Genomic DNA, 26,647 nt, shown 5'->3' on the forward strand with positions numbered 1-26,647 from the left:
TACAATACATAATTTCTACTTTTGTAATTGAACTAACTCACTTGCATTTCTTATGTCTTAGCCATTGCTTATTTCACGTGAAACTGGATATTCTTCTTCAAGGCATGTCCCTGTGGGTGTTCCACCTTGGGAGTTTCAGTGCGGCTGTGCCTGTAGTCAGAGAATTATGAAAAGCAGTGCCCTTGGGCTGTGCATGCAGGACAGCCAGTATACGCTGTTCAGAGTGGCTACTACGCATGCGCAGCCAACCAGCCCTTCAGTTCCTTCTCTGTTGACTTCAGTCAACTTGCAATTGCCCTTTACAGTTACCAGTATTTAGTAAATTAGTTAAGAATAGTTGTTAAATGTTGTTAGTTGCTAGAGTTAGTTATTAGACTGTTAGTATGTTAACCCCCAAAAAAAGGTTTTCCTGGTTTAGAGTCAGTAGTTAGTTAACAGGAATCTGTTTCCTAGACCTGCCTGACTCTTCAGGCTTTAAAAAGTGTCTGAGGCTTAGAATGTCAGTGCCTGTCTCTGATGGACGCTCTCAGTGTATACATTGCCTTCGTGGGTGACCAGTAAGTGCCCTCACTGTAGAAAGGTTATCGCCATGACCAGGAAAATTAGAGAGCTTCAACTTAAGCTCTTCTTAATACCGAAATCTAAGAAGCCAGTGTCTGACCCAGAGCACACCTTACTACTCTGGCAAACCTCCCCTTTCCTGAGTTCTGAAAGAGCAGCTCCCTCAGGATTCAGCTCATTGGACTCTGCCTCAGCACAGTCCCCTCAGAAGCACTCCCATTCATCACCTGAGTTGATTCCCCAGAAAAGAAGTGCTTCCATAAAAAACCAAAACAAAACAAAAGCCCCACACCAGTGATGACTAATGTACTGGACCATGAGACATGGGGTACCTCTGAGAAATGGGGTACCAGTGTGGCCCAAGGAGCAAAGGACCAGATACAGGCGAGCTCTAAAGCACTAATACTAAAGAAGCCAAAATCGTCTCAATTGCACTGACCAAATCATCATCATCATCAGCACCAACCAAGCCATGTGTGGCTTTGGTACCAGGTGCCTCTATGCTGCCACCTATTGCACTGTCAGTGCACAATAAACAGTTACAGACACTGCAGAGCAAGCAGCAAGCACCACTGGTGCACAGCAAGCAGTTGGCACCACTGATGCAACCTTTGCCAGAGCCTTTCTCATCAATATCAGCACAGAGCATTCCAGGTCCACAGCTGTTTACCACCGCAGCAGAACACCTGGTAAACTCGGTGCCTGGAACACCTCTTTTCAGTACCAGTGGCATCCCAAATACATTCTGCTTCAGTGTATTAGTTACACCAGTGCGTTCAACACTTCCACTAGACCAGGTGTCTGCAACCCTTCGCTCTGGAGCCACATGCGGCTCTTACGGACTTCTTTGGGGCTCTCAATGCTATAATTGCAAAGTTAAAAAAATCCTGATTATTTTCAATATTTTCATGGACATCTACAAGCCCAACAATGAACAACTCATACCTAAACAGCAAACAATATATGATCACAGAACATTGGATAACTCCCCTTTTAATATGTGCAGTGAATTGTAGGATGTGTGTGTGCACTGTTCTTAAATTAGGGGTTACAAAAAGTATGGTTTGATGTTTATTTATTAAGGACTGTCTCATATTCACATGCATTGTGGCTCTTCAATTACTGAGTTTTGTACCAAACGTGAAAACAGTGTCTCTTCTTGCTCATTTGGTTGCTGAATCCTGAGTAGACAGTGAGGATGAAGTCATCTCTTTCAGCATTCATACTCCAACGAATTCCTCACTGAAACAAACAGCCACGTCAGTGACGACACCTCCAGTAGCTTCCCCCATCAATACTGATGCCAGCCAATTGGCCTACTGGGACTGTGGACCACATACCAAGCTCAACAACACCAAGTACCTCTACAAATAATCCCCGTGCCCAAACCCATAACTTCCCCTGCTCCATGAGCCAGTTCATCACTGGCTAAGGAGGAGAGTCCAGAAATGATAGAAGTGGAGTCAGCCCTGAATCCCCACCACCAGTTCACCTATCCTCCTCACCTGATGATACATTCATGCCTCTCCCCCACACACCAGGAGTCAATTTTAAATCTTTTCAGGAGCTGTATAAGAGGGTTGCAGGCACCCTAGATATATCCATAGTTAATCTACCAGAAAAACAGCACATATTAATGAACATTCTGCGTGCCTCCCCTACAGCCAAACTAACTTTATCCATGCAGCTCATATTCACAGACCCCACCAAAATGATTTGGCAAACCCCAGCTACTACACGATCAACATGTAAAAGATCAGATAAAAAGTAATATGTAGCACGTCAAGGAGCATATTTCCTTTTCTTTCTTCCTACTCTAAACTCTTTTGTTGTGGAGGCAGTTATTCATAAGGGAGACCACATACAGTGCGTGCCACCCCTGTTGATAGGGATTGGAAGAAATTAGATCTTTTTGGCACAAAAGCATATTCTTCTGCTACACTTCAGATGAGAATTGCTAATTGCTAATTATGCAGCCATACTGGCCAAATATACACATAACTTCTCTGAGCAGATGACAGACTCTATTGCTCAATTAGCAGATAACAAAAAAGAACAATTTAGGGCCAACATTAGTGAGGGCCACTGATCTCTCGCATAGCCCTCCAGGCCACTATTAACTGGGCTGACACAGCTATCTGATCCATCTTCACGGTGGTGATGCAAAGAGCATCCTGGCCACAGTTATCAGGATTTCCGCAGAGAGGTCCAGCCCACAGTGGAGGACTTGCCTTTAGAGGGGTACAAATTGTTCACGGAGTCCACTGATGCCACTCTCCATATCCTAAAGGATTCCCGATGCACTCTTAAAACTAGGTATTCACGTACCTGTCACAAAAAGAAAGCTGGGCATATTCTTTAACCAGAGTTACAGGCCCACTCCTTTCAGACAGCCTCAGAGACTCTACAACAGTAGGTGAACACAGCATCAGACCAAATGCAGACAACCATCTGATCATTCAGCAACACCCCAGCCCTCAAAATCATATCAAAATTTTTGAAGGGTTGGTTGAGGACACAATGGCTCCAGCCTCTCCAAGACAACACCCAAACCTCTCCATACCATTCAGGAATGGACTGGCATCCTTCTACCAAGCGTGGAGCAACATCACCGTGGACAGATGAGTGCTGGAGATGAATGCAGTAACCAGTCTGCACTCCTTCACAACTACCCCTCCTGCCCACCTGTCCCTCTTCAGGGACTCATGTCATGAGGCCAACCTCATTCGGGAACTGAACCAGGGCCATAGAATATGTACCTCATGAACACAAGGAGAAAGGGTTCTACTCCCATTATTTTATTTTGACCAAGATGATGGGAGGATGAAGGCCTACCCTCAATGTATGCAATCTCAACCAGTTCATTCACGTACAACATTTCAAAATGGTAACCACTGCCACTATAATCCCTGCCCTGGAGAAGGGAGATTGGCTGTGTACTCTCAACCTACAGGATGAATATTTTCATGCTGCTATACATCTGCACACAGGCATTTCCTTGGATTTACTGTCCACAATTATTGCCATTACCTACTAAAAGGACCCTCCTATCTTGAAACAGAGGAAGCAATTATCATGACCAGAACTCTCTGACAAACTCGGTGTACAGTTAAAACTGCAGAAGTGCATGTTGACACCCACACAGCCCCTGAAGTTTACAGGTGCTCACTTCACTGTACAACTCTCACAGTATCATTCCCACAACAGAGAGATTATGCTATCACGGATGTGGTCTCAGTAGTCCAGCACAGCCCAGAAGTTACAGCAAAGACTTGCCTTCAACTCTTAGACGATATGGCCACAGTCACCTTTAAAGTCCCACATGCACACTTCTATGTGGGGCCACTGCATTCGTGGCTATGCACAATTTACAGACTGCACCTCCACCATATAAATAAGCATCTGTCTATACCCAACCAAGATAAATGAGTCACTCTCCAGGTAGACCAACCATGACAACTCTTGCAGGAGTGCCCTTTAATTCAGCACCCCTAACAGTGATGATCACCCCAGATGCATCTTTAATAGGCTGGAGAGTCCATATGAACAGTCACATCATGCAAGCATGATGGTCTCAAGAGGAGTCCATACTACATATCAACTTATTGGCACTCAGAGTGGTTCTTAAAGCATGCCAACATTTTCTACAGTTCATCCAAAAGAAGTCAGTACTAATACTTATGGACAATTTGACAACAATGTTCTACATAAAATGCCAGGGAAGAGTCTGTTCTTTGCTAGAGGCAAATCACCTGTGGAAATGGTGCATTCCACACAACATCATCCTGACAGCAACCTACCTCCCAGGTAAAGACAATATTCTGGCAAACAACCTCAGCAGACGATTTACTCTGAACCACGAGTGAGAACTTAATCCCAGTATACTAACTCCTGTATTCAAACAATGGGGGTATCTTGCCATAGATCTATTTGCAACCAGCTCCAACACCAAATGCTCAAGGCACTGGTCCAGGGCTCCAAGTACCTGGGGGGATGCAGTCACAATAAAGTGGGATGCACCTCTACTTTACATTTTTCCACCTCTGCCTCTAATGCAGTAGGTAATCAAAATAAAATGTAGCAGACCGAAGATTATGGTAAGAACACTCAATTAGCACAGGAAGACCAGCGTTCCAAACCTGTTCCAGATGGCATTGATGCCCTTTTGGCACTTCCCTCAAGTTTCTTCTCTCCTCATGTAGAAGCAGGGGACTCTTCATTATCCCAGTGTGCACAGTTTCCAGCTTCAGGCATGGCTCAGCAGTGGGGCAGGAGATCCTCTTAAATTGCCCCAGGTTGTCTACATACAAGAAAAACACACATGGCGTTGATTCTCCACATGGTGTACTGAACAACAATCTCCCACAACAGCAGATCTCCCCCAAAAACTGCATTACTTATTGCACCTTAAGGACATGGGACTCTCCCTCAGTGCCATAAGAGTACATCCAGCCACCATTAAAGCACCTGGCCTGGAACTTAAATCTTGTACCAAGGGCACTAACAGGCAAGCCAGTTGAGCCCATAGCTATGTGCTCACTATTACACTTATTCATGAAAGTGGCTTTTCTAGTAACCACTACCTGAGCATGGGTAGGTGAGCTTGGAGTCCTCAAGATGGACCTTCCATATACCATATTTCACAAAGATAAGGTCACCTTGTACCCCAAATTCTTCCCAAAAGTACTTCCATCTTTCCACTGTAATGAACCCATATACTTACCAGTCTTCTTCCCTTAACCTCCCTCAAGCAACAGAAATGTAGCCTTACATATGCTGGACATCTGCCGGACAATCGGCTTCCACCTGCAGAGAACAAAACCCTTCTGGAAATCGGTCAGGCTCTTCGTTTCTTCCACAGAAAGATCAAGGCATGTCCATCTCTAAGCAGAGATTATCCAAATCAGTATCAGGACGCATTTTTCTCATATACAGTAATGAGCCCCTGACAACTGTACACGTCCACTCTGCTAGAGTGATGGTGACATCTGCAGCTTTAATCAAAAACCTACCTCTACACATCTGTAGATTGGCTACCTGGGCATCAACCCACACTTTTCACACAGCATTATGCCGTAGATACTTATTTGGCCACAGTCATGCAATTCAGACATATGGTACAAGCCACCATAAATGCAGACCTACCAAAGCTCCTTCCACCAAGCACAAATATTGCTTTGTAACCTAAGGTGGAGCACCCACAGGAATATGCCTTGAAGAAGAGAAGGTTACCTTGTGCAGTAACTGAGGTTCTTTGAGATGGGTTGTCCCTGTGGGTGTTCCACACTAGATGTTTTGGTGCCACTGCACCTGTAGTCAGAAAGTTATGATAGCAGTGCCCTCAGTGGGCTGTGCAAATGGGGCCGCTGGCACATGCTGTTCAGCTATTGTGCATACACAGCCAACCAACCCTTCAGTTCCGAATTAGAGGAGAGGAAAGGTGTGTGGTGGGGTAAGCATAGGGACAACCATCTCAAAGAACCTAAGTTATTGCACAGGTGAGTAACCTTTTCATTATGGTGGGGTGAGAGAAATTCTTGTTTTTGTCCTGCACCTCTTCTACCTTTGCTATTAAGGTTATAGACTCTTCCAATGAGGGACTGTCTTACTTTATGCTCAGATATGTCTGGCACAGTAGAGGCCCAATTTTACGAAGAGCATCTAGGCATAACTGTAACGCAAATAAATGTGATCCTTTCACTTGTTCATACAAGACTGCTATAGTGTACCTAGTAGTGCTAATCTGAAAGCTATATCCCTATTGGTGCTGTAGAAGTGGCTGATATTTGGAAACTATACACTTATGTCATCTATAACCATAATTCAGACCTTATTTTCTGACTTTTGTGGCCATTGCCATAGCTGTGACAAAGTGATTTGTTCTCCTGAACACAATATCTAGAAGATATGCTGTAGTTGAAATGAGTTAATTTAGGGAACTGCTACAAACTGGGTGTTACACGTGGTCGGAATAGATTATCACAATCGTTTCTTCTAGTTTTAGAATTATGAAATTTAGTAGCATATACATAGTCAAGCTGATCAGTTTTTTAGGGTATCAGGGACAAAAAAGAGTAGTTAGTTTCAAAGACCTGTCATATAAAGTAATTAATTCGAAAAGCTGAAAGGAATAGATACTGTGGCTTATATCACAAGAGAAATGAGCTAGTGGTATCATTTTAGTTCCAAGAGACATTTTGCTGAGTTTTACTGAGTGTCTATTGTGTAGGTCTCCCCCATAGCAGTCTGTGCAACAGCAGGCCCCAGTACCTATGACAAAGACAGCATGTGCACATTATGTCACAAAAGGGGGGTATTTTCACGTAATTTTACTAATACTTTGAATATGATTCACCTGAAAATTAGACTACCTTGCTTTTTAAGTGGGTGGCTATCTTCTCATATCCTAGAAAAAAAATCTGTTCCAGAGTTTTTCAGACCATGGCTTAAAAGTTTGATACATACTTTAAAGGAAACTTTTGTTGGGTTGTTTAGTATGTAGTAATTTAATAAACCTGCTTAGTGGTTTCCCCTTGAATATCTAATATTTTTGTTTTTATCTTTAAAGGCTTTGCAAATTAATGAATTTACAGGTCTAAACTTTTGCCAGAACGCAAATGTGACGGGGGTCAATGTAAGTTGCCTCACTTCTAGTCCATTTACAATGTAAGTATGCAGTTTTATAAACAAGTTATTGCAAGGAGCCCAATTTCAGTAAACTACACATCTGAATTTGAGATTTTTGTTGTTTTTTTGCTCAGTGGCTAGTGGGTCTGTGTTGTTATAATTTAATGCTTAGCCTCAGAAGCAATATCTAGTTAATTTCAGATGAGTTACGTAAAGCTTAGGTATTTAACACTATTCAAGTGAACAGCTACAGACGGTAATAACATTCCATGACACGTCAAGTTTTCCGTGTGCAGAAAAGAACCCCCAGCACACTATTTTTAATGGGTCTCATATATTAATAATAATAATTTCTTATGGAATATCTAAATTGCACTTTGAAAAATGTTCTCACAGAATAGCATTTCCTTTGGCCCTGGTGACCTCTGTAAGATTCTAGTCTCTTCAAATTTTTCACAAAAACTTTTAGATTCAGATTTTTCCTTTCTTCACAGTATGCAACTTGGTAACTTGCAAAATTTGCTAGCTTCAGGTCCTAGAAAGTATTACAGGCTCAAAGCTTTTTGAGAGTAGAGTATTTATACAGGTTGTTGCAAACTAAATTCAATAGTAGGGTTGAGGCTTGAACTGTGTTTTTTTTCTGACACAGATTGAGCCTCAGTCACCATTCTGTTTGCATTAGACCAAAGTGTTTCTCAGGCAAGTTAAATATTCAGTGCCGGAGCTTTACAAAGGGTTAACTTTTAAAACTTTAATTTGTATTGAATAGTTGCACAGGTGAAGATTATTTGAAAATGCAAGGCATTGAAGTGTCTGCTTGGGGCATGTGGAGGAATTATGTGGCTCTTCTGTGCATGACACTAATCTTCCTTACAATTGCGTATTTGAAACTGCGCTTCCTGAAGAAGTTCTCTTAATTCAGCTGAGTTAACGAACATCTAATACAGCACAATGCAATGTAATCTGGATAGTGAGTGGCCTAAAATGTTTAACATTTTCAAAAATTACAGTAAAGATTTTGATATCTGTGTTCAGTTTTTACCAATACTGCTCTCTGCTGTACATCTGTTACAAAGATCTTATGTGCATAAAGATGGCAAAGGACTGTCGACAGCCTACAATTTAGGTCTGGGATTTCCAGGGATGAAGAAACACTGTAGAAATCCCAGAGTAGGAAAAAGGGAGGTGTAAACAGAGAAGCCTCTTTGACATGCTAAGGTGACAAAGATTTCTTGTGCATTATTGATATTGGCAGAAAGCTACTTCAAAAAAGCACTTGAAAATGTAAAACTTGCCAACCTACAAATGCAAATATAGTTTAAAAATGATAAAGTGAAGTTGGATGAGACTTTAGTTATCTAATGCAGATACTTTTCCTTATGCAGGAGGGCAGGGCAGTAAGTGAAATTGACTAGTCCTTCATTTTCCTTTGGGGGCTACCAAACAGGAGGATCAGTATGGTCCTACAGATATACATATACTTGGAGATATACCTATCTCACAGAACTGGAAGGGACCTCAAGAGATCATCCAATCCAGACGCCTGCCCTCATAGCAGGACCTATCACTATCCCTGACACATACATATATATTAAATCTAGCCTGCCCCAGACCCTTGAAAGGCCCCCTCAGGGATTGAACGCACAACCCTGGGTTTACAGGGCCAATGATCTCAGCAAGATGTATTCTTTTAATTTTTAAAACAGTAGAAGGGAACGAAAAGGGAGAAGAAAGAAGCAACATGTTAAATATAGGACATATCAGTAATCTGAGTGCTTGGGCAGCTGCACAGGAGAGACTAAGGTACTGCCTGGCTGATAAGCAGAGTGCCCATAGCTGGCAGCATGTGTTTCAATTGGTGGTGCACATCTGTACATGCCTCAGTACACTTAAAATTTATTCCACACATGGAAGGAAAAATTAGAGGGAACACAGCTCACTATACTGTGATAGATTTAAATGCAGCCTACTTTTGTCAATACACAGTAGTTTTCAGACACTGCCATACGCGGTAGTTTTCATATATAAAATCTTTATTTGGAAGTAAAGTGCTCCATATTCTAAACCAATAAATTGATGACAACAGTGGAAGACCTGCATAATTAACAGCTTCCTATAAGACCAAATGTTAATTCAAAGACTTTATATTTATTTAGAAGAAACCATTTACCCTAGAAACAGAGTAACAGTTAAAGCAAAGTCTAAACTTAAAATGAGACCATAATAAAAATGTTTAACACATTTGTCTAGTTGCCATGTAGTTATTGCATGGCATGTTGTCAATACACATGGGTAGCCCATGAAACCTTATTGCACTTCAAAATGAAGTTTGTTATTAAGTAACGGCATGTTACAGATATATAGAGGAACAAATATAGCTATGAATGCAAAGATTTTGATTTTCATAATTAACTTACTAATAACAAAACACATTGTTCCATATTAGTTTAGAAAAAATACAGTTTTAGAACACATTTAAAGCCACACTGACAGCTGTAGTGTTTTGAAAAGGCACAGCTTCACAAACCTCCCCCCATGCAAATGTCCTTAGTTCTACAGCATGACATTGCAGCAGCATCCAATACATCTTGTCTTTATAACAAAAGATTAATTTACCTGTGCATTAGCAACATCTTTCCTGTGATTCCAAATTGTTTGGTCAGATGATTGGTTTTAAATACATGACACTCTTACAACCCAAAAGACCAAATGCTAGTATTTTAGAGCTTGCAAAAACAATGCTACCATATGTCAAAGCATTAGCCAACTGGCCCCTTGAAATATGCCTCCTACATAAAAGATTTTGTACACTGTTATTAAGGCTTGGACTATGTTATGGAAGTCCACGATTTAGTGACTTCCTGGCCTCCATGACACTTTCTGTTTCATTGCCATGGAGGCAAGGCTGGAGCTGTAAAGGGCCCTAGAGTTCTATGCTTGTGTGTGTTTCAGTGGGCCCCACACAGCTCCCAGTTTCCACAGGTGGTGAAGGGACCACAGAGTTGTCAGCCACAGTGGCAACAGTGTCAGACCCCTCTTCCCCCAGCAGCAGGATTCAGGCTTTCATCACCATATCAGCCCTATTTGCCTGTTATTTTCAGTAAAAGTCAGGAACAGGTCATGGACCTCCATGTACTTCTATTTATTGCCAGCGACCTGTCCCTGCCTATTACTGAAAACAACCGTGCTAAAATCTTAACCGGAATTATTATGCTGTAAATTTATTTGGATTAATTTCATATCCAGTTGGCAGTAGAGGAGCTTGACCCATAGTCTACTGGGAAATTTCGCTAGGGAAGAAGTGCCTTAATCTGAGTATGAACATGCACGTTCTTGTAAATTTAACATATGCATTGTTTTTGTTTTTTTATCAAGGTTAAGAGCTCTGATCATATGGAATGGTCTTAGATAACATTGTAATGTGACAAAGTGCTGGTATACATAAATACTATGTCTAGACTACAGCTATTTGTTGACAAAATTTTTTGTTGGAAGAGTGATCTGCTCTGTTGACAGAGAGCAGGTGGACTGCCCAGCCACTCTCTCAACAAAACAGTCAACTGGAAGCAGAGCAGACAGGGCTACCTGGTGTCCTGGAAGCCCTGTCTGTCGAAAGAGGCCTCCCGGAATGTCCAGACTGGCTTTCTGTCGACAGAGGTGTTATGCCTCATGGGGAGTGTTGTTTTACTGTCAACAGAATGCTCTGGGAATCTGGATGCTCCCTGGGTTTTGTCGACAAAATCCATCTAGTGTAGACATAGCCAAATATGGGAAAAAGCTACAATATTTGGAGTTGTACTGATCCAATACCAAAACAAAAATACTAACACAAAATATAACATACTCAGGGTTAATTACCAGAGGCAATTCCTATTATTAGCACAACATGAAAGCTACCAGCATCAATAAAAGGCACGGACATCCATTGGCATGGACATTTTCTTGCTTACACACCACAAATCTCAAAACTTACAATACTGTGTACTTCATCTGAATATTAACCTTTCCACGCTCCTTAAAACCTACAGTAAACCTTAAGGCAACTGTAAGCTTAAGTAAAGACTCCCATGTTTCACTCTATCAAAATATATATTACCATAAAAATTGCAACAATATTTGCTTTTAAGTTTTTGGTACTGCAAACTCAAATCACTGTCAATGATTCTTGCTGCTTCAAAGCTCTCAAATGCAGCAAATCATGTACTAATATGAATGGGTTATACTAGAGTGAAATTTCAAAAGCAGGTAGCGTAATTCCCTACTGAAAACATGTACACACAGAAATATACCTCCAGTTGCTCATGGAGGTCAGACAAGTGTTATATGTAAGCTGCTAATTAGACAGCGGTGTATGAATTGGGATGAAAACTTGCTAAAACTGGTCATAAATGTTCAAAATGTCAAACCTCTGTCCTCTTCCTTCCCATCTCAGTTCACTGATGTTTTTCATAACTTAACTAATGTTTACCTACTTCTGCATGTAACTGTAGAAAGGATAGTTTTCATTTTGAACATGGAGTTCCGAGGTCTTCTTTTTTGAAAATTTGGCCCTCAAAGCCAGCTATGGACAGACATAAAGATACATGTGGTGTCTATTAGTTACCAGTAAATAGAAATTAGTCCAATAGAAGATATTACCTTACCCACCTTGTCTCTCTTACAAGTAAAAGACTGTTTCCAAGAGCTACTTTTAAAACATTTAACTATGAGTAAACTGTCACTTGCATATACTTCATAATAGAAATGTACTGAACATAACCTTCTGCTTTAGAGAAAAAAGAGAAATTCAGTCATACATAGGAAATACTACTTTAAAATCAATAGAAAACCTAGCACACTAAATGAAAATGCCAGCATAAGAAGACTGCGTTCCTGCTTACTGAGCTACAATTGACAGGAATAAATACGTACAAAGTCACCTTACTGATATATTTCACAATAGGAATTTAGGAAATATATTTCTTATGAAGCACAGGAAATCTAAGCATCAGTTGAGAAATTTAATAGCTAGCCAAAAATGCATTTATCTAAACTTTTAGAAGAAGCTTACCTCACAAAAGCTTTGAAACTAATTTCTTACATTACCTAATGGGAAAGTAGACCCTTACAATCCTATTTGACATAACAAAAAAATCAGAAGGGTAGCCATGTTAGTCTGTATCTGCAAAAACTATGAGAAGTTCTGTGGCATCTTATAGACTAACAGATATATTGGAGCATAAGCTTTCGTGGGCAAAAGCTTTCTTTGCTAACGAAAACGTATGCTCCAATATATCTGTTAATCTATAAGGTGCCACAGGATTTTTCGTTGTTACAACCAAAACTGAACTCCTACTGAGTAGCAGTGTTAAGATAGGCGTACTTACAAAAAAACAGCTGAATTTACTGAATGAAGATAGGGAATTTGTAAAAACCCTCTGGCACAGATCTTACACATGGAGCCACTTTAAACAATTGCTACTGGTGGATTATGGTCCTAATGCAAGTGTAACTGGCAATGGGAATATCACCTGATTTAGTGGGATATGACTAATTCCAACCCTACATCTGACACAGTCGTGGTAGCTTAGATGTCCCTATAGCTTTCTGATCGAATCCCAGATGGGGATACTGGTAGCATTAACATTCATCACTGGTTTTAGAAAACAAATAGTAAATAGTGTATTTGCTTTAATAATGTAGGATTGAAATTTAAAAAAACAATCCACTGACAAATAATATTACACATGGATATTATTCACACCATTTCCTCCTCCATTTCCATCAATGCCTTCTGTTGACTGAGAAGAAGATGGACGGGAATTCCTAGAACGAGATTGGCTATTCAGTCCAAGTGGTGTTCCCAAGCGGTGGCTCATTCGGGAAGCTGTGTCATCTGACTCCCAACGCTCCAGTTCCTCTCGCACTAACCGCTCCATTTGTTCCCTGTGGATTTCATTGTCACATCCCAATCTTTCATCCTAAATAGAAAGAGGGATACAAACTCACTGTGTAAATTTCCAACTTTGATTGTGATCAAAATCTGGAAGAAGGTACACAAAATATTGTAAATCATCTCAGATGAATTCATTGCATAGCGTGGCTGTGTACTAGATCAAACACTATATTCTAAGCAAGATATAAAGGTTCTCTTTTAGCATCTGCAAAATACCAAGAACAAGTTTTTATACTATGCCCGACAATATCTAGACACTGGCTGAACTTTGATCAAGCGCTTGTAAATAAACCCAAAATTAAGTCTGATAGGTACTAATTTACTATTGGTACAGTGCCTATCTCAATTATCACAATCCTATGTGTGAAGTAGTAGCAATATAGAAAACATATGAGCTCATCTTACTTGCATGGAAAACAGCTCTTTAATTATGGATCACTCAATTACTATTCAGATCACAGTGGAGGTTTCTTACCTCTGTAACTCCATCTAGCAGTCTTCCCAACATATCTCTTCTTTTTAATTTTGCCCGTTCCATTGCTTCAAGCTTTATAATAACAGCATCAATTTTGGAAACAATACTGCCTATGGAATGTTCCATGCGATCCACTCGTCTCACCAGCCTGAAGACAACAGGTATTTGCTTATTTTTTTATGTTACTTCCATTTTAAGTCATTTATTTGGCTATAGCAGATCAATTTGTAAGAAGTGTGAAGTTTATCAGATGACATTTTTACAATTTTTATTAAATCTACAAATCAAAATGACAATGGAATAAATTGTAAATTTTTTTCAGCAATGGAGAGGGATAACAGGAAATGCAAACTTCCTAAAATCTTTCCTTTAATTTCCTTCTCGCTGAGGGATCATATCATATAAAATATAATAGTAAGGGAGAGCTGGGTGGGACTCAAGAGCTGGTCAGTACCACTTACAGTCTGTATGTACTCTGAGGTACGTGTTTACAGGCTTGCTAATGTTCTATATTACATATAATCATGCTATAGGATCATTTTATCTTTTGATGCTGGTTTGAGAGTTACTGACTATGAAGCCCATATGGTGTACAGAAATATGGCATCTACATTTATTTCTTCCCTAGACCTAGTTACCTACATGTCCACTCACCCACATATTAAAGCTGGTGAACATAGTAGATAACCTTAAAGTTAATGGAATGTTTTAAAGTGAAGAGGGATTTAGAAAACAAATAACAAGTGCTGGTTATGGTATTGGAGATAGCACCATCCCAAGCGAATCAACTGATGTTCCACATCCTATATAGGGATAAGGAAAATATATCCAATGCACGGGAATTGGATTTTAATGTGTTTGGGGGCAGGGGGTCATTACACATAAAGATTACATTACAATCAGTTCTAGCTATCCAAAGTCATAACCTTCCATTCACGTTTGCTGTGACTGGGGCCTACAGAGAGAGATCATTTCAACCAAACAGATAACCTTCATTACTGCTGTTTTGTCTTCTTATTACTTATGTAATACCAATTCCTGCCACTGCATTAGTTCTCTTTGACTGTACAACTATACAATTTGTTTTTTGTCTGATGAAAGAAGATCAGAGTAGGCTTTTAGAATTGCTAGAACACCGACACTCTCTTGCAGCCACTGTATGACCATGGATGAGATTCTTCCATAAACGCTTGAGCACAGAAGTGTTAACATGAACTTATGGTAACTACACCAAAGAGGTCCAGGGCTTGTCTACATAACAATTTAGTGCATAACAAGCCAGGATGTGAATCTACAGTGGACTAGCAATCTGCACACTAAAGCTATGGCTACACTGTAGCCATAACTTGAAATAACTTATGCAATTTGCACAATGCAAATTGTGTAACTTATTTTGAGTTAATTTATTTCAAACTTGACGTCATCCAACTGGCACAAAAATAAGCATCTATTTAGAAGTTTCTGCTATCCCTCTCATGACAAGGGGTAGCAAAAACAAAATACTGCTCTCGAAATAGCACTCTATATCAAGTGCAGTGTTAAATCGTGGAATTGCATTTTTGGGATACTAATGTATCCAGAAATAGCAACCACAGTGTAGCCATAGCCTAACTGGCAATTAGTGTGCTACAGGACTTGCTCCACACTAATCTGCCATGCAGCTATGCCCTCGTTAGAAACCAAATTAAAGTAAGAAAAATCCATACTTCATTGAGTGTCCTCTGCATATTCCTACTTTTGAATTTGCTACCAGTGCTGCACGGAGTATGCAGAGTACTTCCTGATGATACCCAGTTATAGGTATGTGACTCATTTTGCATCATTTTTTAAAGTTTGTTATTTAAATCTGGGAGCTACTTTTCTTCTGTTTCCATTTTCACCCAGGATCTTCTAACAACTTTAAATGCAGAGAAAAAGTTTCAAATGATAAATAGCTATTTGCACAGTTAGCTTAAAATGCACTTCTTAGATTTCATTTAGCTAGTATCTAGAATTATCCTGGAGGGCAATATATATTTCAAAAGAACACACTGCACCGGTGCTTACACTTACACTTGGAACTCTTCATATGAAACCCCACTAGAGCTGCTGCCTCTTCTTCTGGAGCTGTGTCCACTGTCCTCATCGTCATCCTCTTCAGAGTCATCCAGACTGCGAGGGAAGCTTCGTCCACTCATTGGACGTGATAAAGAGCTCCTGTCCAGATCCAGATCTTCCTTCATGAAAACCAAACAAGTCATCTGTAGATACTCACCCATGTGATGAAGGTCAAATCTGCATGACCTCATTGTCTAAACTACCTCTTACCCTTTTATAGTTTTGCTGGGAGTAAATATTAGACAACATAATAAATTAGCAAGAGAAAATCTAATGCAAACAAGAATTAGTGCTTAGAAAATTCAAGGACCCAACTGATAGTGTTTAAAGTCTTCCAAGTTGCCCTAAAGCATGACTTACCCTCTCTTTCTCTAGATCATCTCTCATTTGCTGATGTTCATGTTCTGTCAATTCCTGATCCCCATCTTGGTCATATTTAGTAAATATTGCTTCAATCTCTGCATCTGTGTGACCCTTCCTGAAAAGATGGTAAAACAGACCCCCTTTTTTGACATTTTGCCAAAAATATAGTAGGTGAGGATGCAGGCAGAAATAACAAAAAGTCTGAAATAAAGCAAAATTTCTAGTTCAGTCCTGCCTATAATGTTTTCCATCATGAATCAAAATCCACTAACTATGCCGGAAAAGCTCAGGTACGTCACCAACAGTCTTGCATCCAACCCATTGTCTTAAGAGGTTTCTTTTCACTTAATGGCCTCATTCCCTCTTGTCTGGATTGCATTCCAGACAGTGTACTGTTACCCACATCCCTATTTGTGTGAGAAAACAAAGAGCATGCAATATTGCTGACTGACCAGCAAGAGGTCTAATCCTAATTACTATCTGCATGCAGGTGACTCTACAAACCAAACCAAACTTCCCTAGACTCTACTTAACAGGACAGGCAACAAAATGAAATTTTACAGGACCCCATTTACAAGATCACTTGTTGGAGGAAAGATTCCTCCTTTGTCCATTAGGTAGCAATGAGACACGAACAAATCCACTGTAAGACAATCCCCATCCATCCTCATGAAATCCTGCAGACAAGTCAACTCAAAAGCAACTGAAGGGGAGAAAAAATCAGCTTGTACCCATCCCTAAAAAGGTTATTGTCTATGGACTGCAATCATGCCTCACATTTGTCTAAAACCCTTCTCAGGGCAGAGAACACATTAAATAAAAAATGCAGCTGAGTTGTTCAAATACCAACTTCTAACCTTCCCAAAATAAAAGGAAGCTAGAAAGAGGGTGTAATGTGGTTCAGGGGTCCCCAAGCTCTGCACCCCATCTGCAGGCAGGTGTGACTCTCACTCAGCAGGAGAACAGTGGGTTTATTAGCCGACAGGGCACAGCGTTGTACAGCGGTGTCAGTATAGCAGGCGGAGACAGCCAGTCCAATCCATTTTGGGGAGAGGAGGCCCCGAGGGCCCCGGAGCTGGAGCCTTGCCCCCTTGGTTTCTCTCTCTCTCTCTCTCCCCCAACCCAGACTAACTGCTTTCCAGTTCCCAGTGCCAGTTCAAACCCCTCAGGCTCCATCTCCCCCTTTGTCTGCAGTACAGAGGTGTCACTTGGTCACCTTGGTTAATCTCATCAGGAGCCCAACACCATCTGTGAGCCACACACATACACACACATATCCCCCCATTACATCACATCTCTCCCACTTCCAGACTGAACAGAGCTGGGTCACTCAGCCAGTGACCTGGGGAAGTGTGGAGCCCTCCCCGTGCTAGGGCATCATCCATACCCTTGGTGCTCCCCTTGATGTGTACCACCCTCCACATCATAATCCCACAGGGGGAGGCTTCATGTCAGGAGCTTGGCATTGGCCCCTTTCATGTGATGCAGCCAGGCAAATTCCATTGGTTCCTTTGGGTTAGTTGGTCTCCCTGCTTCAGCCTCTGGTCCATCAGCCATGTTCTCAAGTTGGGCAGGCACAGCCCATACAGCTGCTCCAGCACCAGCAGATCAAACAGTTCCTCTCTGGTCTAGGCCCATGCCCTGTCTGCCCACCAGTCCATACAGCTGCTCCCGCAAACATTTGGAATTCAGTCACTGTCCAGTAAAAGAATGTACAAATGCTTTCCACCCTTGGCATTTAGCCATACAACTAAAACAGTTGCGTGCCTCAGTTTCCCATTCCATACCACACAATAGGTTTGGAATGTTCCTCCTCATGTGAGAGGTTGCAAGATTAGTTACAGGGAACAACACTGACATTTCAGAATTAAAACTCTCTCAACATACAATTCATGATTGTACATCAATGTCAACACATCACATGATTCTTTCCAAACATTCAGTACATGGTACAAGTCTACAGCTTTCGGTAACAGCACCCATTGGTTCTAGCAGTCAGCGTTAGTAACAAGAACAAACCCATTGCAATTGTACATTTATGTTGCTCTTTGGTGTACCACAAACTTTGTGTAACATCCTTGAGAATCTGGTACTTTGAGGCTAAATGGCTGAGGCCTTTCTTTGCACCACCAAGTTCTAATCTTCTCCCTTGCCCCGTGAGGTGGAAATCTGATTTCCCTGGGTGTACCCTCCCTTCTAGCAAGACTTGGACCATTGCTGATTCTCAGGATGACTTCCTCCTCCGAGCCAGTCCAGAAATTTGCATACCAAACTGCTGTCTGAAAGTTGCTTGGTGAGTTCCAGATGCAGAATCCACATGAAGGAATCCCTGCTTACCACTTACTGGCTCACCAGGCCCACAGCTCCTTTGTCCTTACACCTCCAACTTCTGCTCCCTGCATGGAATCAGAAGTGGAGTCCATCACAAGAATACAGTGTTTCCAGCCTGTGGAGTTGGGGAATTGCTGGCCCTCTCCTGCAAGTGACCTGGCTCAGGGCCACACTCCCAGTAAGCTGGTCATACCCAGTCACTTGATCATTACAGGGCTGCTCAAATTTCCTCACAGTTTCCACTTTCCCTGGACCACCTCTCGACTCCTGAGAAATCTTTACACTGCCTGCTTCGGACCCTTCCAGAGCCAGCCAGTGGTTTCACACTAAGGCAGGTACTGGCCATCAGGAACTGAAACAAACTTTCACACAGGCAAAGGGCTGGTTCTTACAGACAAGCACATTTCCTGATCACTCTCCTTCACCTCACTCCCATTTCCCACAGTCCCCACAGACTGCTCAGGAAAAGTTTCAGGGAAATTCTCTTCCTCAAGAGCTCCCTCAAACAACTCACCATTCTCTGGCTCCACAGGGGCACTGCTCCCTTGAGCCACAACCAACTCCTTCTGGGTTTCACCTACATCCAGAATCATTTCTGGCCCATCAGGCAGCTTCCCACATAATCCCCTTCCAGGCAGATAACTAGTACCACTACACAAAAAGTTAGGATCACTTTCCTCCCTTCTGCTACCAGCTTCTTTATTTTCATCAGGCAGCATAACTCCATTGCCAGTGTGCTCTTCCTGTGTCCTGGCTAGTGGGTGACTCTGGTCAGACATCATCCTCACCCCCTCCCAGCAGCACCTCAGCATCAGGCAAAGAACAAGCACCAGAATCATCTGCTCTCTGGGATTCCCTGATGATACTAACTGGATCAGACTGAGTTAAAGCATCATCCTCCCTAGGAGGCACAGAACCAGGACCACTTCCCATCTGGGCTTCAGCTACACTCAGATCCAACTCTGGGATCTTACCACCATTTTGAGCCACCGAAGGCTCAGACAAATAACTAGCTTCCCCAGAAGTAGAAGTGCCTTCCTTGCACCAAGGACCAATGTCCTTCATAGGGATGCCACTGCCCATCCCAGAGACATTCCCTCTGTTCCAGGCCCCATGGCTAGATTCAGAGTCACACCTGGAGTGCTCTTTCATGGTTCCCTTTCCAGTCACCACAGGGTGGGGGAGTCTTCCTTAGACAATGTACTAATTTCCCCATTGGCACCTTTTTCAAATGCTGGCTCTGCTCTCTCCCCAGGCATGCTGCTGCTGTTCAACACAGACAGACAATCAGAAACACTCTCCTTTGTCCTAGCCCCCTGGCTAGTCTCAGACACATGCCCAGAAGGTGAGGCAGCTTCTCTCACAGACAACTTGCCATTCCGAGTGGACAAACTGCTTTTCTGCACAGACACACAGGCACCCTTCCTCAGCCCAGGCCTGGAAAACTCTTCGCAGGCCTGTCCTGGCCACTAGTAGACAATGGGTTGGAATCACTCCTTCCTGCCTTGAACCGTGGCAGGCCATTTGTTTCAGAGCTCGATGCAGTCCAGGGTTCCCCTGCCTGCATCTTGGCTCACCCCTGCAGGAGTCTCCTTAGCCCTCAGCTCTGCCATTGCACATTCACGCTGCCTTGTCCAGCTCCTTTAATCTTAATTTCAGTTTCCAGGTGCTGCTGCTTCACAGAGGAGTTGCTGAGCTGGGATGCAGACTCACAGGCCAATACCGACTACACCCCACAATTGCTGGAAGAATCCCTTCAGTGTGTCAGGCTCCTCGTGGGTCACACATTCACTGGGGTTAGGCCATGGGCTATCTGCCTTCTGAAACCTAATCCAACAGACTCCCAGAAGAACCCCTTCTTGGGTGTGACACCCCCTCTCAAGGACTACAACCACACTCTGTTGGGAAGAACTCCTTCCATGTGTCAGCCTCCTCGCAGGTCACTCGTTCCCAGGGGTTAGGCCGTAGGCCCCTCCACCTTCTGGGACTGACTCACATGGACTCCCAGGAGTAACCCCTCCTTCGGTGTGATACCCCTCTCAAGGACCACAACTGCACTCTCTTGGGTTGAGTCACAGGCCCCTCTGCTTCGGGGAACCACATCTTGCTGCCCTTCAGCACACCTGGGTCTTGCTGGCCCTTCTTCCTCCTGTGCCCAAGTCACTGCCAGATGCTCCATCCACAGGGTGCAGTATATCCCACCACTTAAATCCCATCCGCAGGCAGGCATGACTCTTACTCAGCAGGAGAATAGCAGGTTTATTAGCTGACAGGGCACAGTGTTGTACAGAGGTGTCAGTACAGCAGGCAAAGACAGCCAGTCCAATCCATTTCAGGGAGAGGAAGAACCCAGGGCCCCCGGAGCTGGAGCCTTGTCCCCTCCTTGGTCTTTCTTTCTCCCAGCCCAGACTAAGTGCTTCCTAATTTCCAGTGCCAATTCAAACCCTTCAGGCTCCACCTCCCCCTTTGTCTGCAGTACAGAGGTGTCCCCTGGTCACCTCAGTTACCCTTACCAGGAGCCCCACACCCTCTGTGAGCCACACACATACACACACGTATCTCCCACTACATCACAGAGGGCAACAGCTTCAATAATGGTGAGCTCCAATGACCATGAAGTGGAAGGTCCCAGCTTATAGCTAGTATGACGCAACAAGCCAAGAAAATTAAGTTACCTCACTCCAGTGCACATCATTTGCCATCTTTTCTCTTCCTTCACCCCCACTATTTTTGTTTGGGGTTTTGTTTCTGCAGTGCCCCTGGAATTTCCTAAAACACCGCAGATTTTTCAGCACCTTATTTATTTACCTAGTAACACTTCAAATTAGATTCAAAACAAAGCATTAGCTTTATTAACAACCCACCACATATGGAAGAATTCCTAAATATTGTTTTCTGCAGTTTTAATGTACCTTAAAGAGAAGTTACTCACCGTAGTAACGGTGGTTCTTCGAGATGTGTCCCCGTGGGTGCTCCACAATAGGTGTCGGGCTCGCCCGGCGCCGCAGATTGGAATTCTTCCAACAGTTTCTCCTGGATCGCGCATACGCCGGCGCGCGCTGCTCCCCTGCGCGCCCCTGGCCACGTGCGCAATCCAGTCCCCACCAGTTCCTTGACCAACCGCCTCGAATGCTCCTGAAAAACACTAGACAGGGATCCAAAGCGGGGAGGATGGGCGGGTGGTGGAGCACCCACAGGGACACATCTCGAAGAACCACCGTTACTACGGTGAGTAACTTCTCTTTCTTCATTGAGTGTCCCCGTGGGTGCTCCACAATAGGTGACTACCCAGCAGTAACTCAAGAAAGGAGGTGGGTAATCGGTTTATGTGCAGCTTGCCCCCGAAAGGACTGCTGTCGACAGACGGGTATCATCTTGGAATACCCTATGTAGGGCATAATGCTTGGCGAAGGTGTCGTAGGATGACCAGGTCGCTGCTCTACAGATGTCTTTCAAGGCGATGCCCTTGAAGAAGGCTGTTGACGCCGCCACCGCCCTGGTGGAGTGAGCCCTAGGCGGGGCCATTAAGGGAGTCTTTCAAAGCTCGTAGCACATTTTTATACAGGACAAAATGTGCTTTGAAATTCTCTGTGAAGAGAGGCCTTCCCCTTTTGACCTGGGAGCGAGAGATACTAGAAGCCTGTCAGTTTTCTGGAAGGATTTAGTTCTGTCTATGTAGAATGCCAACGCCCTCCTCACGTCCAGGAGGTGTAGGCGTGCTTCTTTGCTGGAGCTGTGAGGCTTCAGGTAAAACGAGGGTAAAACTATTGGTTCATTAAGATGGAACTGTGAAGAAACTTTTGGGAGAAAGGCTGGGTGCAGCCGTAAGGTTACCGCCTCCTTTGAGAATACTGTGCAGGGTGGCATTGCCACAACTGCTGCGAGCTCACTGACCCTGCGAGCTGACGTAATTGCAAGGAGGAAGGTTGTTTTTATCGTAAGAAGACGTAGGGGAACTGTGGCTAATGGTTCAAAAGGTGGACCCGATAGCGTGCTGACCACCAAGTCCAAATTCCACGATGGTGGAAGCGGTATCCGAGGGGGGTACAGGTTTACCAGCCCCTTCAAGAACCTGGTAACTATAGGATGGGCGAATACCGTGGGCCCCTCCTCTGTATGCCGAAAGGCTGATATAGCGGCGAGGTGGACTTTCAGCGAGGATAAGGAAAGCCCGCCCCTCTTGAGGTCCAATAAGTATTCTAGTATTATCGGTATAGGAACATCAAGGGGAGCTAACTGCTTGCCGGAACACCAGGCTGTGAATGGAGTCCATTTCTGCTTGTAAGTCTTCCTGGTGGAGGTCCTTCGGCTACTTTCCAGGACTTGTTGTACTCCCTCCGTACATGTGCTTTCTAAGGAGCTGAGCCATGGATTAGCCATGCTTGTAGGCGCAGGCCCTGAGGGTGCGGGTGCACTATGGACCCCTGAGCCTGTGTGAGTAGGTCTGGAGCCACCGGTAGAGGGAGCGGTGGGCGGTCCGACATGCGCAGAAGCAAGGGAAACCATTGCTGCCGATCCCACGTTGGGACTACTAGTATCATGCGAGCTCTCTCCTGTCTGGCTTTCTGCAAGACCTTGTGGATAAGCGCTGTGGGGGGGAACGCATAAAGTAGGGGGCCCTTCCATGAAATCACGAATGCGCCCCCCCAGGGACCCCTGCCCCACTCCTGCCCTGGAGCAGTACTGGGGACACTTCTTGTTGTGCTGGGTGGCAAACAGATCGATCTGGGGGAACCCCCATGTATGAAAAATTGGTTGTAGCAGATTGGAGCGGATCTGCCACTCGTGCATGAGTGCGAAGCACCTGCTCAGCTGATCTGCTTTCATGTTGTGAGCGCCCGGCAAGTACAAGGCTTTCAACGTTATGTTGTTGGCGATGCACCAGTTCCACAGTCAGACTGCTTCCGCACATAGGGCACGGGATCGGGCTCCTCCTTGTCGATTTATGTAAAACATAGTGGAGGTATTGTCTGTATTGATCGCGACTACTTTGCCATACATGTGGTCTCGAAAATGTTTGCAGGCGTTGAACACTGCTTTGAGCTCCAGTATGTTTATGTGCAGTGTCTGTTCCGCAGGGAACGATAGCCCTTGCGTCACCTTGTCGCCGATGTGTGCTCCCCATCCTATGTGGGAGGCGTCGGTTGTAAGAAAAATAGAAATTTGTGATTGGTGAAAAGGCACCCCTGCTAGCAGGTTCTTGGGGTTTACCCACCACGCCAGGGATCTGCGCACCTCTGTCGTGGGCGACACTGCCCTGTGAACAGTTTCGGATGCCGGTGTGTAGACTCTCGCCAGCCAATGCTGCAGGCTTCGCATGTGCAATCTGACATTTTGAACCACAAACGTCGCTGCCACCATGTGGCCTAGCAGCTGCAAGCACGTTAAGACCGGCACCGTGAGGCTGTATGTGATGACTGGCACCAGCGAACTGATGGCGCGGAAGCGGGCGTCGGGTAGGTACACCCTTGCTGTGATAGAGTTTATGCGTGCCCCTGTGAACTCTATATCTTGTGTGGGGTTGGTCTTTGACTTTGCGAGGTTGATGACTAGGCCCAGCGAAGAAAACGTTTCCACCATGACGCGGATCATGCGTAGGACCTCTGCCTTCGAGGCCCCTTTCAGTAGGCAGTCGTCCAGGTATGGGATATAAACACCCCCTGTCTATGCAGGTAGGCTGACACCACTGCCAGGGTTTTGGTAAAGACTCTGGGGGCCGAGGAGAGGCTGAACGGAAGAACCCTGTACTGGAAGTGTTCCTTGCTGACCATGAAGCAGAGGAAGCGCCTGTGTGCTGGGTGGATCGTTATATGAAAGTAAGCATCTTGTAAGTCGAGGGCTGCAAACCAATCTCCATCGTCCAGTGCCGTGAGTATGGAGGTGACTGTAATCATCCAGAAACGTTGCTTGTGTAAGTAGCAGTTGAGGCCCCAAAGATCTAAGATGGGCCTCCAGCCTCCTGTTTTCTTCTCTGTGAGGAAGTAGCATGAATAAAAACCTTTCCCCTGGAATTGTTCCGGCACTCTTTCCACCGCCCCTGTGAATATAAGGTGGTCCACCTCCTGCTTGAGCCTCACCTCGTGGGTAGCATCCCGAAGGTGAGGCCTGGAAGGAGGCTTCGTCGGTGGGAGCAACTGGAAGGGGATCGCGTAACCCGTGGCTATGATCTCCAGCACCCATTTGTCTGCGGTGATCTTTTGCCATTGGGAGTGAAACGGTCTGAGGCGATGATGGAACATGAGATGAGAGTGGCATTGTGCGATGGTAGTGATAGTGCAGCCCTCGACATGCCCGTCAAACTTGTTGCCTTTGGGCCTGTCCCGAGGGTGTACGGCTTTGTTGAGAACATCGTCTGGGAGTTCCATACTGTTGCTGTTGTTGATGTCGCCCTTGGTCGTAGCCCCGTTGCTACTGTACACGCTGTGGTTGGTACAGGTAACGTCTTTGCTGAGGGTAATATTTTTTCTTCCTATATGGAGGAGTATAAATACCCAGGGTTCTAAGTGTAGCTCTCGAGTCCTTACTAGAGTGGAGGACCGAGTCGGTTGAGTCTGCAAACAACTTTTGCGTGTCAAAGGGAAGATCCACGATCTTCGCCTGTAGGTCCCTCAGGATACCTGATGTCTGGAGCCAAGATTCTCTACGCATGACCACTGCTGTAGCCGTTGAGCGTGCTGCCGTATCTGCCACATCCAGGGCGATCTGGACTCCTGTTCTCGAAGCTGCGTAGCCCTCTTGCACAATTGCCTTTAACACCGGCTTCTTATCTTCCAGAAGTGAATCCATGAGAGAAGTAAGCCTGGAGTAATTATCAAAATTATGGTTTGCTAGGTGTGCTGCATAGTTTGCCATTCTCAGTAGCAGGGTAGAAGAGGAATATACCTTCCTGCCAAACAGCTCTAGCTTCTTGGCATCTTTGTCTGATCCCCCCCGATTTGTACTGAGAAGTCTTTGTCCTCTGCTGGGACGACTCGACCACCAAAGAATTTGGTTGTGGGTGACTGAAGAGGAACTCCATGCCCTTTGCCAGGACGAAGTACTTCTTATCCGCTCTCTTGTTTATAGGCGGAGCGGAGGCCGGAGTCTGCCATATGGTGGTGGCTGACTCCATAATGGCTTCATCCAGCAGGATAGCAATTTTGGATGAAGCCAGGGGTCTCAAATTTTTCAGGAGTTTGTGATGTTTCTCCTGTACTTCTGCCGTTTGAATGCCTTGCGTGAAAGCCACCCTTTTAAACAGCTCCTGGAACTGTTTGAGGTCATCCGGGGGAGTGACATCCCCGGGGGCCATGGCCTCACCTGGGGAGGATGAGGAGGAACCACTAGGGTAAACCTCCCTCGAACCCTCGGGCTCTTGCGGTCGATGATACACTTGCTCACTGGAGGATTGCAAAGGAAAGTCTTGAGGTTCTAAAATTAACTCCCCTTGAGACAACTGTGTTTCCATCCCCGATCGAGAGTGTCCACGGGGGTATTGGACAGCCGGGGGGGACCTGCCCCTGGGCGTAGGCCTGTGGTGTCTGTGTCCAGCATGATAAGAATGACCGTGGCAGCACGGGCACGGGTCCGGGGATGGAGACCTGGACCACTCTCTGGGTGTGTACCCCCGATGCCTGGGAGAGCAAGACCTCCGCGATGACAGAGATAGCGGTGAAACTGGTTTATGGTAGTACTTCAGGGGATCCAATCCCAGAAAGGGTGAAGGTGGCCCAAGCCATGGTGACATTGGTTGGAGGAACGGAGAAGGAGGTTCTGGATAGGCCGGTGGAGACCCAGGCCTTCTGGGCGGTGTGTGTAGCACAGAGGGAGGGCTTGTTGTCAGCAGCAGCGCAGCCCTGTGCGGAGAAGGGCTGTGGTGCCGGGTTTTTGTTCTAGCCTTTCCCCTCCCCTGCGGGGCTGGCACCGCCCCCTCCCGCACCGGGGATCTCGGCCCTGTTGTCGGCGCCACACTCAGCTCGCTCAGCTGCGGTGCCGAGCAGGTAACGTCCTCCTGTGCCTGCAGGCTCCGTGCCTGTTAGCCCTGCACCGTTGGTGCCGCAAGGGTCAGTGCCGCCTGCGGCGGTGCTGCCGGTTCCGGCGCTTGCCTGGCTGATGCTCTAGGCGCCGCGCGTGCCGGCTGTTTTGTAACTGGAGGCTCAGCTTCTGCCACGTGTGCTGCCACGCTGCTGCTTGCCTGAGTATGCGGCTGGGGGCTGTGTGCTCTGCATGTCCCGCTCGCTGAAACCGCCGGCAGGGATCAAGCTGGGGAGAGCTTCCTC

General features: G+C 44.8%; 2 protein-coding genes across 2 annotated transcripts in view; one reads left to right on the forward strand and one right to left on the reverse strand.

The window, feature by feature from the left end:
* Nucleotides 1-8,105, forward strand: part of LOC142012802 (broad substrate specificity ATP-binding cassette transporter ABCG2-like) — a 53,509-nt gene extending 45,404 nt beyond the window's left edge. The window contains exons 14-15 of the mRNA XM_074993642.1: nucleotides 7,130-7,227; nucleotides 7,958-8,105. Of these exons, the coding sequence (XP_074849743.1) occupies nucleotides 7,130-7,227; nucleotides 7,958-8,105 (246 nt within the window). The remainder of the gene's footprint in view (nucleotides 1-7,129; nucleotides 7,228-7,957) is intronic.
* A 1,101-nt stretch (nucleotides 8,106-9,206) lies between these two features.
* PKD2 (polycystin 2, transient receptor potential cation channel) overlaps nucleotides 9,207-26,647 on the reverse strand; it is a 55,445-nt gene continuing 38,004 nt past the window's right edge. The window contains exons 12-15 of the mRNA XM_074993641.1: nucleotides 16,056-16,173; nucleotides 15,651-15,814; nucleotides 13,599-13,746; nucleotides 9,207-13,148 (exon numbers count right to left, since the gene is read on the reverse strand). Of these exons, the coding sequence (XP_074849742.1) occupies nucleotides 12,909-13,148; nucleotides 13,599-13,746; nucleotides 15,651-15,814; nucleotides 16,056-16,173 (670 nt within the window). The 3' untranslated portion in view covers nucleotides 9,207-12,908. The remainder of the gene's footprint in view (nucleotides 13,149-13,598; nucleotides 13,747-15,650; nucleotides 15,815-16,055; nucleotides 16,174-26,647) is intronic.

Source organism: Carettochelys insculpta, chromosome 4, assembly GCF_033958435.1.
Source record: "Carettochelys insculpta isolate YL-2023 chromosome 4, ASM3395843v1, whole genome shotgun sequence".
Lineage (NCBI taxonomy): Eukaryota > Metazoa > Chordata > Testudines > Carettochelyidae > Carettochelys > Carettochelys insculpta.